Source organism: Indicator indicator, chromosome 7 (assembly GCF_027791375.1).
Source record: "Indicator indicator isolate 239-I01 chromosome 7, UM_Iind_1.1, whole genome shotgun sequence".
Lineage (NCBI taxonomy): Eukaryota > Metazoa > Chordata > Aves > Piciformes > Indicatoridae > Indicator > Indicator indicator.
Window position 1 is genome coordinate 29,761,514 of NC_072016.1, and position 19,782 is coordinate 29,781,295.

The window sequence follows — 19,782 nt, forward strand, 5'->3', positions numbered from 1 at the left end:
TAAACCTAATGAGTTCATGAACCTCAGTTGAGTGGAAGTGACGCAGTTTAATTGTCAACTGGAAGAACACATGCAGAACTCTGTGCAGAAGTATGAATGCAGTTTTAGCAACTCTTCTTCATGTTACCTTTTTTTCTCTAGCATAACCTAATAATGCTTCTCAGGCTGAATGATATCAATGACTTTTCTGGTGTGCAAACACATAGGATAAAAGGAGAGATGTTCTGCTGAGTTTTAAGTGAAAACCAGTCTGCAGCAGAAAATACCCGAATAGAAAATAGCTAAAGGATATTTAGCTTCAGCTTAAAATTTTCCAGGGACACAGATCTGCTTAGCTGCCTTTTTTTGTTTTCTTTCAGTTTGTATGTGTGGAGAGAGTGATTAGCAAAGAGGTGAAGAATATCACTGAAAAGTCTCACAGTACAGAAAAGAGCCTTCATAACTGTCAGTGTTGGGCTTGCCCTTTATTAGGCAGAACAGGTAGCTGATATAATTGCTGCTTATATAAATAATAAGGCTATCTTGACCTTCTGAAGGTTGAACTATAAACCATTTTCAACTTCATGAGCTAAAGGGATTTTTCCCCATAGTGTGCTAGCTATTGTGAACTACCTTGAAGCCTTTATCTCCAACTTCAGGCATTTACCACAGCTGGAGATAAATGTCATGACTGTGTTGTCCTTCGTGCTTAACTGTGTCAAAGCTGTGGCTTCAGAAGTTCTTTGTGAGAGCATGCTACCTTTCTAAGGAGCTCTCTCTTTTCATCTTAAGCATGCTGTTTCTTGAACAACTTTTGTCTGACAAGTTAAGCTTAGTCTGTAAGGAACTCGCTATGTAGCTGCAATGTTTCTGAGCTGGACAAAATTGATCTATTTTATCTTCTTGTTTGACCAGGCATACACTCTCATTTAGAAAAGGATTATAAGTGAATGAAGTATCAGTATGCAAAGGCAAAAGTTATTGTCCCATTGTTTATTAATGGGACATAAAGATTTTTCTTAAAGATTTCTTCTGTCTTCCTTTATTAATGGAAAAATAATACTTTGGGTAACATGACTTTTATGCACAGCCCTCTAAAACTCGGTTATGTCGTGCTTTAGGAGATCGACGAGTATATCGTACAAGCCAAAGAAAGAGGCTATGAGACCATGGTGAATTTTGGGAGACAAGGGTTGAATTTGGCAGCAACTGCTGCAGTGACAGCAGCTGTAAAGGTAACTTTCTGCTTGTGTTAATTGCTTTTGTCCTTGGTAGAGACGAGTGTAATTGTATTGAAGATTTGCCATTCCTGAACACGAGATCAACTGTGTAAATGCATTGAAAACCTGGAATGTGATTTAAGGGTTGCAGGCCTCTAGTCTTCCTCCTCCTACATATATTTAAAATGGCTTGTGCTTTTTTCTTGGATGACAATGATCAGTTTATTGTAATTCCAAAGATACCATGCAGGCTTTTTGGTAAAAATGACTGTTGTTTCTTTTTCTGACTCTGTGCTTTCTTGTTGCTAAACAAACTATTTAAAGGATTTCTGGCTTTTCTGCTGTTTTTCTCCAATCAACTTGAGGTAACTCCACATCTGAAGTAAAGCATGAAAGATTACTACCACAGATAAAAGTTATGTTGACACAATTAACTTGTTTGCAACTTGATTGAATTATTAAATTAATACTCTAAGTGTAAGCTTGCATATTGCTATTTAGCATATTTTTGCTCTGTATAATTTCCATTAAATCATGAAGTAACCTCTGGTTGCTTCTAAATTGCATGCCTACAAACCTCATAACCTTCAGTTGAATTTCAGAGCATTTTAGGTCTAGGAAAGCAAAATACAGCCTTCTAACTAAGATTCGAAGGAACTTGTGGTCCACCAAAAAGAGTATAACTTCTGGCAATATCTATCCTAGTAGTAAAATTAAACCAGACCACATGAAGTATGGAAAGAAAGATGTGTATGTCCTAATTAAATCCTGATCACCTTAGAACTATCATTTATTTCTGCCTGGGAATAAATGAAACTGCTGTGTTTATAGTACCAGGACTGAAAACCTGGATACTGTTGTTGAATGACAAAAGGCAATGTAGAGATCTCTGAATGCTCAAGTGAAGCAGGTACAATTAGCATTTAACTTAAAATTTCTGTACTTTTGTGAACTTCTTGCCTTATAAAACAAAGACAGTTTTAAAATTTATGTTTTCAAATGCTGTCTCAAAAAGGTCTGTAAAAGTAGCTGTGCATATCTTGTTTGTTCATTATCTCTTTTTAAAGATACATGTGGGTGCTAGCGTAAAAAAACAAACACCACCAGCAAAAAAACGCAAAACAATCAACCCCCAAAACAAATCACAAAATCTCCCAAACAAACCACAAAACAAAATGAAGTCAAAAAATAAACAAAACTCCCCACCCCCAGCAAACCAATTTTAAAATATGGATACAGTGAGCTTAAAACACGGAGAATGTGATTAAATTTGATCACTGATGTTTTCTTCTTAATTGGATTATTAGTTTGTCTTGAGGCATGAAATTATTTATACTGAAGTAGGGTACACCTCTAAAGGAATAAAAGTATCCAGAGTGAAAAGAGGTTTTTGACAAACCCCTAATAAATGAACCCAATCAATAAAGCCAAAAAAATGCAATTGGGAAAGTTTAAGAACTATGATAAATGCTAAAATGCAGATTCATTGCCAAAAAGCAAATCATAACTGATTATAATGTGCATCTGTAGTGACAGTTACATTCTGTGTGTTTTCCTTCTGTCTGGCCAAGGATATTTTCTTGTTTGTCCTTACAGTGTTAGAGATACTGAAAATAATACAAATACCTCCTCCCACTTTTTTTCTGAAACAATAATTTTGTCCTAAATGTCTGTGTCTAGATTTCATTGGTCTTTAGCTGTTACTGGCAGGATGCCTGCTGTATTTGTTAAAACTTGTTAAACATGCCCATGAATGTTTGTACAGAATTAGTTCAGGGCAGATGAGATAATTGGGCAAAACAACTGCCACAATACCCGACGCCTAAAATAGACATGGTTTTTAAACAGTATGGAAGACGAGTCTCTGAAAACTTTTATTTTGGCATGTAAAAACTCTTTTAGCTTGTCATTCCAAAAAGCTGATGGTGACTGCTCCATGCAACCAGATGCACATAATGCATGTGTTCTTGATTTTTGTTTCCTGCTTTTCAAGAGCTGACTGCTGCCTCCAGCAGGTGAAAAGATTCTCTCTTCAGCATGAGCTGGTGGGGCATGCTATAGGATTTTGGGAATGGAATCCTGTTACTGGGATCAGTTTTGATGGGAAGGAGATACACTTTCATCTCTTTTTTCTTTTTTGTAAGGAGCGGATATGCTTATTCTGACAGATCATATCTCACATTAGGAGTAGAGAGTGTGGGAGGTTAAACATAGGAGGAGGTGCCAAGAAAGCTTCTGTTTGCTGAAGTTTCTAAGCAAAAGATGCTATGATGTCTGCTTATGCTGGCTTTAAAAGGAGGGTGGTAGAATAGGTTGGAAACTGTGTGGGAAAGAGCAGTTTTCTCTAAGAGCTGTCAAAGGAATAGGTGATTAGTATTGAACAGCCATCTGGCTGTGCAGGGGAGGCTGGAGCAGCCAGCCATCCAGGCCAATCTACTGAAATTTGACATTGGCGTAAACCTGCTCTGCTGTAGTTAAGTTACAATGTAGTTGGCAGGAGTCGTGGCTTGTAGATTACATTTCTATATTGATATTTTTAGCTGGTACTGTTCATATAAAATTTAGTGTTTCAAAACCTGCTAAATAGCATACATTAGCAAAACAAAGTATGTTACTTAATAGGACAGAGAACAAATCTTTGTAAAATCCTGATTTCAGGAGACTTAATGAAATATGGTTTAGGCTGACTTTGACAGTTTGTCAATAAAAACTTTCTTCAGTATATAAAAGAATCAGCAACAAAATGTCTTCAATGATAGGAAAGTTAATGGAGCTCTTCTAGCTCAGTAGTCTATGGATTTGTGGAAACTATTTCCACAATACAATTCATCTGATATGTCTTGCATTTTGATGCATCTGCTTTCCAGATGCTCTGGCACGCTGGTTACCTGTATGTTCCGATTTTTGCTAATGGGTGAATTCTGATTTATCAAACTCCTGGTTTGTATATCAGCATGTGTGGGGTGGCTGCTAATTAAGCTGTGAAATGCACTGTCCTTTATGAGGCCACACAAAGATTGGTCATTTGGAAATTACTATTTGATGGTGGTACTAAGACTGCTAATGTATTTTGGGGGCTATTTCTATATGCTTCTTAGTCATCCTGAGCCTGCTGCTTTTTTGCTGGTTGAATATTTTTCTAATATCCTTACTCAGATTTCTTCTTCTTCCTGCTGAGGGCATGGCAGAGGAAGGAGGTGTCTCACAACCAGCTGTGGCTTACAGCCAGTTATCACTGAGCAGCTCAGCTCAGCAGCAGTATTACTTTCATCCCTCCTCCCTGCTGGGACTGCCTGGTGTTCTGCAGAGGTCATTCACAGGGCAGCAGTCCCTCTCCGGGTTGAGAGGGAACAGAAGTCATTCCCTGTCTGTTTGGATTTGATCAGGGAGAGAACAGCTGGGAATGTGGGTGCTGCATGCTGCAGCTCTGTGACCACAAAGCTCCAAGCAACTCTGGATGTGGAGTTCATTGAGAACTTGTCCACTGAAGGCAAGCAGCTTTATTTGGTGATTCTGACCGCTGAGGGGTGCAAGTCCAATTTAAACAACCAAAAAACAGAGTCCCTGAGGCAGACCTACTGTGTGGTGTCTGTTTACAGCAACTTCCCTGGGTTAAATACATTGACTGTGAAAATACATGCTCAATAACAAAATCGAGAAGGGCATTTCATGTATGAGGGTCAGCTGATGAGACAGCATACTAAGAGCTTATGTGAGTCTGAGGAGTCCCCTAAGTAAGCTATATTTATCAAGAACTAGTTTTAGAAACTTTGATTCTTACTGATAGGAACTGTTGAAATAATGGGACACCAGTGCAGGCATGGAAAGTGCTCTGTCATCTTCTTATGAGCAGTATCTTAGGGCTGTGTGTATGGCTGCTGCCATATCCATGGTATGAGTATGGAAACAGAAGGTGCCCCTTCAGCTCCACCTGCAATTGTATTGCTCTGCTTTCTGTTTTGTGGGCAAATGTCTTGCTTCCAAGCTGTGGCTAGTAATTCTGAACTTCCAATCAAGATACCAAAGCTCTTACAGCATTAATATTGTAAAAGTGAATGTTACTTCCACATTTCCTGTAGCAGGAGCGTATTTATTTTTTTTTTTTTTAGCTGGACTTCGAATCTGAGCTGATACTAATCCAGATTCTGAGGGAATGCTTTATTGCAGCAGAAAGCAACTGTCTGCTTCTTCTGGGCATGGAAGAATCTTCATAAATCTTGAATTCTGTATGAGCACAGTGGTTTGTTTATTTATTTTTACATTTTAAAAAACAGTTTAAGAAACTCACACGGAATACCTTGGCATTTGTCCTCTAATTAGGCTATGCAGTACTACGAAGCAGAAATCCATCTTGATTTGGTTCAGCTGGATCTTCCTAGGGGTCAGATGGAGAGTTCATTCAGGCAGAAGACTGGGGGACGGGTATGGAGTACCTCCATAGAATTAGTATTGCTATTGACCATCACTGTGCAGTACAGCAGTACTTGTGCAGCCTCCATTGCTACTGTGATTTTCAGGCATGTGCTCTGCATCTCTTATTTGTATGTATGTATCCTTTCAAATTTCTTAATATTTATTGTGTGTAACTTGAGTAAAACTTTCCTTCTTGGCAAATAGCTTTGGAATGCAGGGCCCATTGTAGGAATCCCTTACATAGTCCATGGCTGAGTTGGTGCTCCATAGGAGCTCAGGTCTCAAGTGTATGGTTGGTTAAGGGCACAATGTGATTTTTATGGAATGTAGCTGACTTTTTTTTCCTTTCGAAAAACGAAATTGTGTATCCATGCTGCCCTGAAACATTAAGACTGAATATTCTCAGTTTGGATCTAGCCTACAGTGAAATAGGAAATACAGGCTTGTCATGTGAATTCTGCTTGATGTGTTATTGTAATCTTAATTCTGTTGTCTTGTACAAATTCCAGAAGTCGTCTTGTAGTATTTTATGTGATGAATTAACTTGGAGTGCAACTGTTGTGCAAGTGTCTGTCTATGCTTTTGCTTTTAGCCAAATCCAGCCTCTGCCACTATTTAATAGTAGATTCTGTCCCCTTAGTGAGTGGAATTGTGTTAAATTAATATGCATTCTGCTGAGAACCAGATGGGTCTCTTGTACCTGATCATCAGTGTTCAGTGACTGAGATCTGAGTCTAGTTGCATTTATTCAAACAGTGAACACAGGCTAATCAAGTCTTATACTTTACAGCAGGTACTGCAAGCTGTTAATTGTTGTCAAAATAAGCAGTCCTGGGTCACTGGTCCTCTAGTGTTTTAGTAGCTGACTGCACATACTCAGCTGTTGGTTTACTGTGCAAATGCTTTTTCAATGCAAGTAGTAGAGTAGTGGAAGGGCAGGATTCCTGCCTTAAGCTATTTTAGTGAGCAAAATTAACTTCAGAATATATAAAGCAGTTTATACACAGACTGTATAGTGTTCATAATGCATTTTTTACTGAAAGGCAACCTTCCAACATATGCAGGAGCAGCTAGAAAAGTAAAGGCTTCTACATTTCTTGTAAGAACCCTTTTTTGGTTGCTGATTAGTGGCAGTGTATGAGTAGTGTTTTAAGAACTAAACTAAGTGAATCTTGTCTGTGTAGTATGCTGTCTGAGTTTTACATGCTGTACTAAGGACTGATGATTAGAGAATTAATTTTAGGTTTCAGCCACTCTGTCCCCATGCCTTTCGGTAGCCATGCAAGCTGAAGGGGTTTGACTCTTCTGTCTCTTCATCTGGCTATTTTTAACATGGAATAATTTAGTGTGTGGGTCTACCATCTGCAAACAGTTGTCCTGAGAGTAGGAACAAATGTCTGTGGCTGGTGGTTCAAGGACTGCCTTACGCTGATGCTGTTGCAGAGAAAGGTGTGTGGAGTTTTACTCACTTTTCTGCCACTACTAGCTAAAAGAATGAGATAAAAATCTTGAACCCTTGCTTGAAGTGGGAATCATGCACAGGCTTGTCAGCCATCTTCTGAAACAGTTTTTTTTTTTCCCCCTCATATGCCAGACAGTGAAGAAGTAAATGTTTTTTTTTAACGTGACATTGAGTAATGTGCATGTTCTTTGAGTTGCTTAATAAATTAATCTTCAGTGCTTTAATAATAATATCATCTGATGTAAGTTGAAAAGCTGCTTTGCAAAGGGGAACTTTCTAGCTGTCTCATGTACAAAAGATGTGAAGACAAAGAAGAAATATGTTCAAGTATGATCAATTGTCCTTATGTGGCATCAGATTTTGGGCTGCTATTGTCAGTAAAGCTACCTCAGTAGGAGAACTTGCCAGCATCCTGTCCAAACAGCACCTCTTTGGTTTGTGGTTTCAAATCTCTGTCAACTAGAGCTTTTGTAATGCTGTCACTTTCTCAGTTAATGTTATAGAGTGTATTTTTAACACTTTCTTCCTTTCTTATGCATATTGAAATAAAATAGTGGAAATCTTTCTTTGTCTTATACCACCATTTATAAAATGGAAGTTTTAAACTCGCTGTCATACTACTGAGCACTGCTACAGTAATGTCATGTTTTATGTGAATTGAACATTTCTTTTAAACAGTTGCCCTGGCCCAAAAAGCCATTATTTGCTCAGATTGAGGGAGTGAAATGAGACATTTTGAATGAAACTGCTACCTTATCTGTAAGTTTTTGTCTAGGAGCAGTATACAGGTCAGCTTTGCAGTTAAGTTTGGGTAAAAGCAATACTTAAAGCAAATGTAAGTCTACTGCATTCAGTGAATTTTGTAGTGCAACGAGGAAGCATGGGCTCAAACATCTTAACCCAACTTGACCAGTTAATACCTTGCTTTGGTTTGAAAGGTGCTGTTGTTGTATTTCAGAGTCAAGGTGCAATAACTGAGAAACTGAGAAGTTTCAGTATGCATGATTTGACTACCATAGAAGGAGATGAACCTGTAGGACAGAGACCCTATCAGACATTGCCAGAAGCAAAAAAGAAACCCAGAGCCTCTGCAAGTGAGTCTTCAGGTAAGTACCTGTCTGTTGTTTTGCTAGCTAAAAGAACAAGTCACTGAAGACAAAGGTGGGAAATCAGAAATATATTTATCCTGTCTAGAACTGGAAAACGACTCAAAGGTTAATTCCAGTACACTTTAACACAGCTGACTTGAGCAGGATACATTATGACAGCTGACATACTCCCTGAACTATTTTCTTCTCACAACCACTAATGTGTAGTCATAGTCTACTCATTACACATTGCTAATTGCAAAGATGAGAGAAATCTTTGCCAAAATAAAGCTTAATTGGAAGTAAAAAAAAAATTACATGATTAAGTGGTGTTTCTGACTAACATACAAAAGTTAAACATGAAAATTTATGGAAGCTCAATTAAATAGGAAGAGGAAATTAATGGAAATTAATTCAGTAGGTCTGTAATTGTTCAAAATGCAGAATTGCTTGTGGTGAAAGGAATAGCCTATCACCACCATTAAGCTGTCATCAACACTCAAAAGATAGTGTGGTGACCAATATGTTTTTGCAGAGGTATTTCATTATTAGTCTATAATGATGTGTAATAAAACAATAATTTTGCTCTTGAGCCTGTGATTCTTGAAGGAAAGTTTCAGTGGAAGGCTGCCAATTGTACCTTTTAAAATGGTAAGGCTACAGTGTAAAATAGTTGGCATTTCCCACAAAAGAAATAGCTGTGGTTTATAGAATCACTAAGGCTGGAAGAGACCTTCGACTTCAACTATAACCCAGCTGTCATGATGACTAAACCATGTCCTGAAGTACTACATCTGCGTACTTCTTGAACACCTCCCCAGGGATGTTGACTCCACCTCCCTGGGCAGCCTGTTCAGTGTCTCATCTCCCTACTCTCTCATTGCTCCACTTGGAGGAGGGGTAGTGCTTTTGGAGGTCCAGAAATCATGTGGTAGCCCACGGAGTTTCTGAGGTTGTGCAGCATCTATTCCTCAGCATTCGTTACCTAGCTGAAATAGCTTGAAAATGCTCACAATTTTAAAAAAAGATTACTGAGGTATGGTGTATACTGTGCAGATAAACACCAATTGCAAGATTCCATCTCACATGTCAGAATGCTAGTTTAACCAGCTGGGAGTTTCTGTGCAAATTAGTTGAAAAGGCCTGGTTATATGATTGATGTGTCCTAGGACGACTGTGGTGCCAGTAAACTTGTTGTGAAAAAGGCAAGTGCATTAGAACAGGTATTGCAAAAGACAGATAAGGAAGTACTCGTGTCATGGCGAACACCCCTAGTCAGAAACTGCATTGGTAACATGCAATTCAAATATTTTCTGGTAAAAAAGATCAAGTTGTGTTAGAAGCAGAGTTGTGGCCACTAGAATGGCAGAAGAGGCAAGTCTACATTAAGTAGCTGTGGAGCAGGTGAGTGTGATTCTAGTTCTCAGATGAAAAGGAAATTTTCAAAGGAAAATCATCTAATAGAGCCTAAAATGAAATACTGCCTTAAGATGAGATTTATGTTGAACATAAATAAGGTTGGGTTTGGAGAAGAAGAGGTCTTCCTGAGTGTTACAAATTGTAGGTTCGGGAATGGCCTTATAAAAGGAGAGCTTGGTGAGAGGAAACAATCAGATTACTTTTGAGGGCTTCGTGATAGGTGTGTGATTGGGATTCGGGGCCTTTGCAGCCCAAGGAGCTTTTCAGGCTTTTTTTAAGCAGTTTGCTCCCTCTAGTGACAAGCTCCAGTGCAATCTTGGTCCTGTTTTTGCAGGATGCTGACAGCCCTTAACAAATACTCTGACATTATGTCGATCTGAGCAGAAGTTTGGCATTTAATATGCTGAGAGGTATGCAAGTATGAAGAAAGACCCTATAAATTGTGGAGTTGTTTGTATTGGAAGGGATCTTTAAAGATCATCTAGTCTTAACGTCTCTCCCACAGGGATTGTAGCCAAAACCCTGAAGTGCTTCTCAGGGTGACCACTGAGGTTTTTGCAGTTCACTGTAAAGCAGAAGGTGGTATCAGACTGATGGTTCAATTTCTGACACTTGAATCACCACTATATTACATACGTATGGAACAAGGTGGCACATTACTTAGAAATGGCAGAATTCTAAGTATCAAGCTCCTGACTGAGTAGACGTTTAGCTGTTTTGAAACAGCTGTCAGACTAACCTTATTTCCTGAAACAATAAAGGATGTGTGTTAAAGATGGAACTCATGGCTTGCTTACAAAATCTAAAAGGTACAGTCACTTAATAAACATTTTTAAGAAACTGTTTTTTAAAGGTTACAAAACTCCACTGGAAAAAAATTCTGGGGATGATAAAACAGATGAAGAGATGGAGGGGACACATTCAGAGGATGAAATGTTTGCTCAGAGAGGTCTTCGAAGAACTCAGAGCATGAAATCTGTGAAAACTATTAAAGGCCGTAAAGAGGCAAGTATTATCTTTAAGTGTGGAGTTCAACAATGTACCTTGGCATTTTTAAAAATACAGAATGGTTTTCTTTTCTCCTTAACCTTAGAGGGGTTATCAATGATGACTGGGTTATAGAATGCAAAATGGAGAAGGAAGTCTGTGGTAACAATGTCTGAGCTTGGAGCTCTTGTACTTTGGGGTGTTTAACCAAGTGGACTAAGAGGAAAAAGGGAGAGGAGAGGAGATCATTTTTGCCAAATCATGGCAGACAGGAGAGGTGCCTGAGGACTGGAGGAGAGCCCATGTCACTCCAGTCTTCACAAAGGGCAAGAAAGAGGTTCCAGGCAACTATCAACCAGGCAGCCTCACCTCCATCCCTGGAGAAATGATGGGGCAGCTCCTTCTGGGGGGCATCTCAAGGCAGTTGGAAGAGAAGAAGGTTATCAGGAGTAGTCAGGATGGATTTACCAAGGGGAAATCATGCTTGAGTAATCTGATGGCATTCTATGATGCCATAACTGAATGGGTAGATTCAGGGAGACCAGTGGATGTAGTCTGCCTTGACCTTAGCAAGGCCTTTGACACTGTCTCCCATGACATCCTAGTGAGCAAGCTCAGGAAGTGTGGGATGGAAGAGCAGACAGTGAGGTAGATTAGGTGGATTAGGAACTGGTTACAAGGTAGAGTTCAAAGAGTGGTGATCAATGGTGCCAGGTCCAGCTGGAGAGCTGCAACTAGTGGAGTCTCCCAGGGATCAGTGGTGGGTCTGGTGCTGTTCAACGTCTTCATCAATGACACTGATGAGGGCACAGAGTGTCTGCTCAGCAAGTTTGCTGATGACACCAAACTGGGAGGCTTGGCTGATACACCTGAAGGCTGTGTGGCCATTTAGTGAGACTTGGACAGACTGAGAGCTGGGCACAGAGGAACCAAGTGAGGTTCAACAAGGACAAGGGCAGAGTCCTGCATCTGGGGAGGAATAATGAACTGCACCAGTAGAGGTTGGGAGGTGATCTGCTGGAGAGCAGCCCCATGGAGAGGGACCTGGGAGTCCTGGTGAATAACAAATTATTCATGGGACAGCAATGTGCCCTTGTGGCCAAGAGGGCCAATGGGATCCTGGGGTGTATTAAGAAGAGTTTGTCCAGCAGATCCAGGGAGGTTCTCCTCCCCCTCTACTCTGCCCTGGTGAGACCTCATCTTGAGTAATGTGTTCACTTTCGCGCTCCCCAGTTTAAGAGGCACAGGGATCTGCTGGAGGAGGTGCAGCAGAAGGCTATGAGGATGATCAGGGGACTGGAGTGTGTGCCTTATGAGGAGAGGCTGAGGGACCTGGGGCTTTTTAGTCTGGAAAAGAGAAGACTTGGAGGGGATTTAATATTTATAAATGTCTGAGGGCTGGGTGTCAGGAGGGAGGGGACAGGCTCTTCTCACTTGCTCCCTGTAATAGGACGAGGAGCAATGGATGTAAGCTGCAGCACAGGAGGTTCCACCACAACAAAAGGGGGAACTTCTTTACTGTAAGGGTCACAGACCACTGGAACAGGCTCCCCAGAGAAGTTGTGGTGTCTCCTTCTCTGGAGACTTTCGAGGCTCGTCTGGACGTGTTCCTCTGTGACCTGAATCAGATTGTATGGCCCTGCTCTGGCAGGGAGGTTGGACTTGATCTCTTTGGGTCCCTTGCAACCCCTGACATCCTGTGAGATGAAGTAGACTGTGCTTGTAATGCTAACTCTGGCACCACCAAACCCAAATTCCAGGAACTGCTCACCTTGAAAGGGGTGCTATATTGTCACTTGCATTTGCATATTTTGGTTGTACACTTAAACATCTGATGGTTAATTGAATAAAGAGGACTGGGAATTTTTTCAGTTCCCATAGATGTATGGCCTGCTTGGACTTGGAGCCTGGAAAGGGAAGATCTTGTGTGAGATACGAAGTGCTTTGTGTTTGCATGTATCACAGTTTAAAGATATTTTAGGTCAAATTTCTATCGAATCTCCTAAAAGTTTTTTCGTGATTATGGGAAAACATTTCAGGCTTACCCTTCTTCTCCAGTTCACATAGAATCACAGAATATATCTGGTTGGAAGAGACCTCCAAGATCATCCAGTCCAACCTTTGACCCAGCACTGAAAGGTGAACACTGAACTGTGTCTCTGAGCACCAGGTGTACATGCTGCTTGAACACCTCCAGGGATGGTGACTCCAGCACTGTCCTGGACAGACTATTCCAATGTTTGAGAACCCTTTCAGTGAAGAAATATTTCTTAATATGTAGCCTGAACTTCACCTGGTGCAGCTTGAAATCATTTTCTCTAATCATGTCACTTGCTGTCATGGAGAAGAGGCTGGCCCCCTCCTTGCTCCAGCCTCCCTTCAGGTAGTTGTAAAGAGCAATGAGGTCTCCTCTCAGCCTCCTCTTCTTCAGACTGAACAACCCCAGCTCCCTCAGATGCTCCTTCACCAGGCCCTTCACCAGCCTTGTTGCTCTTCTCTGGACACACTCCAGCACCTCAATGCCCTTCCTATAATGAGGGACCCAGAACTGAACACAATACTCGTGTAGCCTTAGTGTCTACAACTACCTGAAGGGAGGTTGTAGCCAGGAGGGGTTTGGTCTCTTCTCCCAGGCAACCAGTGGCAGAACAAGAGGACACAGTCTCAAGCTGCGCCAGGGGAGGTTTAGGCTGGAGGTGAGGAGAAAGTTCTTCACAGAGAGAGTGGTTGGCCATTGGAATGTGCTGCCCAGGGAGGTGGTGGAGTCACCATCCCTGGAGGTGTTCAAGAGGGGATTGGACGTGGCACTTGGTGCCATGGTTTAGATAGGCATGAGGTGTAGGGTGACAGGTTGGACTCGATGATCCTTGAGGTCTCTTCCAACCTTCTTGATTCTAGAGTACAGGGGGATGATCATCTTGCTGTTCTGCTGGCCACAGTATTTTAATACAAGCCAGGATGCCATTGGCTTTCTTGACCACCTGGCCACACTGCTGACTCATGTTCAGTTGTCTTCAACCAACACCCCCAGGTACCTCTCTGAGTCACAGTTTTCTAAGCACACATCCCCAAGTCTGTAGCTTACTATGGGGTTACTGTCACCCAAATGCAGGACCTGGCACTTGATCCTTGTAATTCTGTTGAAACTATCTCATTCTTAGGTTATCTTACTGAAACTGGACTGTCCAAAGTACTTTTAAAGATGCTTACTAGGTTGAATTAGTGGGAAGGTAAACTATATTTTCTCATCTCAAGTTATAATTTGTTGGGTTTTTTTTTTTTCTCTGCAGATACGGTATGGATCACTAAAATACAGAGTGAAGAAGAGACCAGCTGTATACTTCTAAGTGTATTGCACAATGCCTGCAAGAGAAACTGCTGTATATTAGTAACTTGAATTCAGTGTGTCGAATGTTAAAGAGCTGTGGATGATTCATATAATGACTGTATATGAATAGGTATAATGGGACTTGGGTTTATGAACCCAAATTGTGTAACTGCTTATTGTTTAGACTTAAATCTGGACAAGTTATAGTATGAGTTTCAGCACTCAATGGAAATGTAAATGAGTAACAGGAAACAGCCATTTTGCAGAGTTACTCAACAGACTGAAATAATTACAAGTCCCAACTGAATTAGTGCAAGTTGTAAAGATTTGGAACTTGTGAAAATTTAACCCTTAGTGTCCCCAAATTTACAAGTAAAGATAGATATACTTGAAATATTTTCCCGAACTACAATTCCTGTAAAGGCTTTTGTGTAATTTGAAGGACAGTGAATGATGGTGGGGAAGTAAAGGAAAGACAAGGTAGATATGTTATATCCTTAAGATCATCTTCTTACAAATAATGCCAAGCTTCTCAAACTTATAGAACACTAATAGGTGCAAACAGGGGGTACATTTAGCACTTTATGCAAAACTGTGTGGTTTTGCACACTCACTGATTTACAGCTGCACATGTCATTTTAGTGACATTTTAGGTTAGACTTGTCTTCTGAATGCCAGCAATTCTTATATTTCTTGATCTTAAAATTTATCTTGAAAAATTTATCTTGATTGCTGAAGTACACTTAGGATGCTGTAGATAATGGCTACTAGTGCTTAACAATATTATCAGGTGCCTTTTTGTGTATTACAAGGCCGTGTGATTTTTCTGTCTGTGGGTTTTTTTGTGTGGCTGTGTGTGTTTGTAGTTGTTTTTCTTTTGTTTTTGTTTTGTTTGTATCTGTCTTCCTCCTTCACCTAGAGAAATATCAGCTTTTGGTTGAAATTGTGGTAACTAAAACTTGTAGCAATTCCCGTGACAGACCTCAGGGATCTGATCAGCCTATCACCTGTGTATTAGAAATCATGCTGACATGAAGCCATGTGTGATATTCAGGCCCTGGTTTGGTTTTACTCTACATTGCTTTGCGAGAGAATATGTATGTATGTGTGTATATTTCCTTTCATAGCTGGATACAAAAATGGCCTGTTTAGTACTTATATTGCTGAAGTTATTACTAAAACATTTACACACAAATAGCTTTTCTTGGAGATCTAGCTGATGTAGCCATTTTAACCTAGAGTCCCCTGGCACAACTATTTGCACAGAGATCAATTTTGCAATGTCGTTCAAAGCACGGACTTGTTAAAAGGACTTTATGAGGTCCCCTTTGATTTTATTTTCTGCAGTTCTAAGAACTAGTCTGATTTTAGTTTTTTGCAGAACTATATTTTTTTCTGTGGATTCAGATACTTTCTATAGGTAGTACTTTATTGCTTGTGTTGGGAAGAGTGTTCCTTATCCATAGAGAAAATAGCATGTGATCCCTATCTTTGGGTCTCTGACTAATCGTTGGATCTGACTTCAATTCTTGAATCTCTTACTCCAATCCTTATACCTTCCCCGAGGTATGACAGTCAGCTGCAAGGCTTTTGCAGTTCTTTATGTTACAGCTACTCATTGCTGGTGGGCACTTAATGGCCTGTTAATGTATACTGGCATTTGAAGTAGTCTTCTGTAGACTTTGGGTCAGAGTTTGAGTTGCATGGGTACAAGTGCAGTTGGTCTGTATTGGAGTTGTGTTACTCACTTGCTGCTGTAGACATTCATGAACCAAGCCATGGTCAAGTATCCTAATGCTGAACGTGCAGTGCTTTCAGCATCCCCAAGCAAGTTAAATGCTGTAGGAAGAAGCTGCAGCAGTCCACATGTGACTTGCGTTACTTTACTCAAAGATGCAGTTTTGTAGCAGAAGACAGGAAAGCTTCTCTCTCCTAATAAGTCTAGTGCAGAAATCTCATGCTCTAACCAGAACTGCAACTTGTGATCCAGCTTTTATAAAGGAACTGTTGTTTGTGAGAGAGGCAGCCATCATAAAGGTAGCCTCCTTGGGGATGGTTCATCACTTGTGTCCCAGCAGTGTTTGTGCTTCTCATCCATTTCACTGAATGGAGGGAAAGGTCATGTTTTAAAGCATATAAAATGGTAGAGCAAACTGAAGCTTTAGTATCTGCATCTTGTCCCTCTTTGGAAGTTAGACTTACGTGGGCTTTGACTGGAATCTCTAACGGTTACTCTCTGGTTGGGTGTCCTCCTTGAGCACTTGCTGTGACATCTTTCTTTAACATACTGTGTTTGTCTGTTGGCAAGCATGGCAATATAATTGTCATATTTTAGAAATCAGAATCTGCAGAAAGGAGCATGATAATCCCTTTTCTCAGAATTACAGTAAGACAGGTTCATGTTAGTCCTGTTCTGGTGGTTGTGTTCTCTTCACGTTTCCAGGGTGAGAGATGCTTTGAGTATTTCAGCCTCTACCACACTTATTGTGAGTTGCTCTACATGCCCTTATCTATTGGAGACTACTTCTGGCAGGCTTGAATGGCTAATTAAGTCTTGACAAAGGCTAAATAAAAATCTCCTTTTTCTGAACTATGCATGGAACTAGGAAAGCTGGCAGTATTATTCATTACTGCTTGCATATAAATGTACTTCTGTTCTCTCAGATACTGTTCTAAGTGCTAAAACTTCCAGTGTTTACCTACCTAGGTTTTTTTTTCAGTCCAATATCCTACTGTAAAAATTCTTTTCTTGACAGTCTTATTTTGCTCTTGGAATTCATCCTTTAACTGGTTCATTATGTTAATTTTTTTCCTTGCTGTTCATTGCCAGCTGATGGTTGGCAGGGCACAATGGCATAATTAGCTTTTATCTTGGTGATTGGGATTTCTCTCTGCTTGTAGAATGTAGTTTAGTTTGGGTTTGAAATATAACACAATCTTGTAAACTCTGTGTACACGGAATTTTCAGATGTTTTTGCCTTAGCAACTGCAAAAGTGATCTGTCTAGTTCTTGCCAGTAAACTTCTTGGAAAAGTGTTCAACAATTCAAAATTCAACTTGCCATTTTTGGGTTTGATATGTAAAATATAGTTCATGTCCCATTATATTATCTGACAAATGAAGCATTTTCCTGAGAACTGACTGACTGCCACCCACAGGAATGCTAATATACCGAAAGAAAAAATTGCATGGAGGTTAAAAGTGCTTTAAAAGAGAATATGTACTACTTAAATCATAGAAAGGTTTCAAGCCTTTCCAAAAGATATCTGAATGGAATCAGATTCCTTAGTAAGAGCCTACTATGCATGTTTAAGTACACAGTTTGAGATCACATTGGCTTCAGTGGCAAATATGCTTAGGCTAGACTCTGATCACAAGGTAATTGCCAATATTAGCTACTTCATGCTAATTGCTTTGCTATGTGACAGTAAGTGAATATTATCTCAGATAATTTTTGCAAACTATGAATTCTTAAATGATCAGAAGGTAGTTTGGTGGAACAGAATGGTGGAGTAAATGCTGGATGCATTTAACATGGTGTTCATGACAAAAGATGCATTTTATTTTTGCTGTTGCTTTTATTAATGGGAAGTTAGTGTTTTAAAGTATTTTTCTACAGAAATGAATATGTGCAAAGGCAGTACTTTGACATTTTTCAAGAACTTGTATTTTTAAATGCTACAGCCTGGAGAGTGTCTACATTGAGACTGAAGTTAGTAACTTTAAAAACTTGCAATGTCAGCTTTAATTTTTATATTGTAATAATAACTTTCTGTCGATTTGTTTACATATTTGTAGGAGGGAAAGCTTTGTTAAGCATTGACTTATCTTGATACTATCTTTAATAAATGCTGCTTTGGGCAGGATGCAGTGGATATTTTATTACCTGAGTTATTAACAAACCAGTCACTATGTAAATCTGTATTCTGTTATTCTAAGTATTCCAGCACAAGAACAATGTATCTGAATTTTAAAGACTTTCAAAACTGTTTGTGGTGTGACTTAAATTGTCATTGAGGTTTTGCCTCGGGGCCTGATGCTGATTTAGACTTAGATGAAAATTACCTTGCTGAAGGCAGCTTGAAGATACTGTAATGTTACCTTTTTCAATGAGATGTTCATCTCCAAGTAAACTCAAAATAAGATGCATACTCTCCCAAAAGAATATGACTTCCTGGGGAACTGCTGGATTTGGGGTTTTTTATGTGGTTAAACCACTTCTAATGCTAGCCTAGTTTTTATTGATGCAGCTTTACTGTGGTTTGTGCCAACAAAGATATTTTGTTTTGTGTTTCCTAGTCCAAGGTCTGGTAATCCAGAGAAGGAGATGAATTGGGAAAGTTAGGCCTTTCCTTTTTCAAACCTCCCTTCCAGCCAGCTGTTAATACACCTAACAAAACCCAAGCAAAAACCCTCAGTAACCACATTTTCTGGACCTCTTTTGCGAGATGTCCTGAATTACTGCCTCAAAGGAAAGAAATTCTTTATAATGTTAATTGAGGAGAAACGTTAAAAAGTTGCTTTTTATTGCTACTGTCTCCTAAGTATTATGAAAACACCTCCCAAAAGCACAGACTGACTGTAAGGACCTTGCAGTTATTTATGTCAGAACAGTTCATACTGTACAAAGCCCCTACCTACTGAAGGAGTTGTGCATGTCAGCAATACTGATTTTTTTTTTTTCCCCTTTATTTGTTCAACTAATGTTTAGCAGGTAGCAGGAACATTTGTGAAATTGGGGCTAAAAACTGTCTTCCTGCTATTTAATGTGATGCTGGTGAGACCTGCTCAGGGAATGATTATTTGGTGATTCTAAAATAGTGCTGATCCATATGTCCTAGGATAAGATGTTCAATATGAAGCAGATGTAGCAATGGTGACAGTTGGTTGGGGTGCTTTTTTGTTTCTTTGGTTTTAAGATACCTTAAGTGTGGTTTATTTTCCAGATAATTGATCATGGGAAAGGAACCTAGCTGGTCTTCTAAAATCAGTTGACTTCCCAAATTACAGAATCATAGAATGGTAGGGGTTGGAAGGGACCTCTGGAAACTGAACTGAACCTCCCTGACAAAGCAGGATCACCTGTGGCAGGCCACACAGGAATGCATTCAGGTGGGTTTTGAAAGTCTCTAGAGGAGACTCTGCAACCTCTCTGGGCAGCCTGGTCCAGTATTTCCATCCTTTCTATAGATCTATTCAGGAATACACAGCACTCTGGTTTACTTGTTTCTGGCTGCCTTTGCCAAGGTTCAGCCACAGGTTGCTCTGCTTGAACTAAGGTAGCAATCATGAAAGCAGCTGGAGCAGAGACTGTAAGGATGTCAGATTTCACTACTGTCTGCTAATGTACAGTGAGTAGATGGATGAGGAAGCTTAGAAATGATTGAGTCCCTTTTATCCATGCTGTCACAGTTCCAAGGTAAGCAGCACTTTCACCCTCACTTAGCTCCTCCTGGGTAGCATACCCCCGTGTTGCATGGCACTCACGGCTTTCTCCGTGAGCTCTGCCATTCCATCCAGTCTTTCTGCTAATTATAGTTCTGGACTAAATGTGAAGGGGAGGTCATCATGATTTGCTGCTCAAAGGGAAGAATTATTAGCTATGGCAAACTGGGGAGAGAGGCTCAAACAAACCTCCAAAGCAAAACAAAGCCCCTCTGTAAAGCTAGTGTAGTGCTAAAACTGCCTCTTAAAACATAATGCTAGGGCAAATGGAAGCATAAGCCACATGTATGATAGCCTTGATGGAAATGCACTCCAGAAGTCACTTGCCATCCTGTCAAACCCCTTTCCCCCCTAATGTTTCTATTTTTAATACTAGATTTGCCAATTTAACTGGGGTTTATCCTGTTGTCTATGGGATGTGGACCTTTTTGCTGGCACTCT

At 40.0% G+C, this 19,782-nt stretch overlaps 1 protein-coding gene across 1 annotated transcript in view; it reads left to right on the plus strand.

Annotated features, from left to right (window-relative positions):
* Positions 1–17,939, plus strand: part of REEP3 (receptor accessory protein 3) — a 46,453-nt gene extending 28,514 nt beyond the window's left edge. The window contains exons 5-8 of the mRNA XM_054382059.1: positions 1,101–1,214; positions 8,033–8,180; positions 10,435–10,586; positions 13,859–17,939. Of these exons, the coding sequence (XP_054238034.1) occupies positions 1,101–1,214; positions 8,033–8,180; positions 10,435–10,586; positions 13,859–13,915 (471 nt within the window). The 3' untranslated portion in view covers positions 13,916–17,939. The remainder of the gene's footprint in view (positions 1–1,100; positions 1,215–8,032; positions 8,181–10,434; positions 10,587–13,858) is intronic.
* The last annotated feature ends 1,843 nt before the right edge of the window (positions 17,940–19,782 follow it).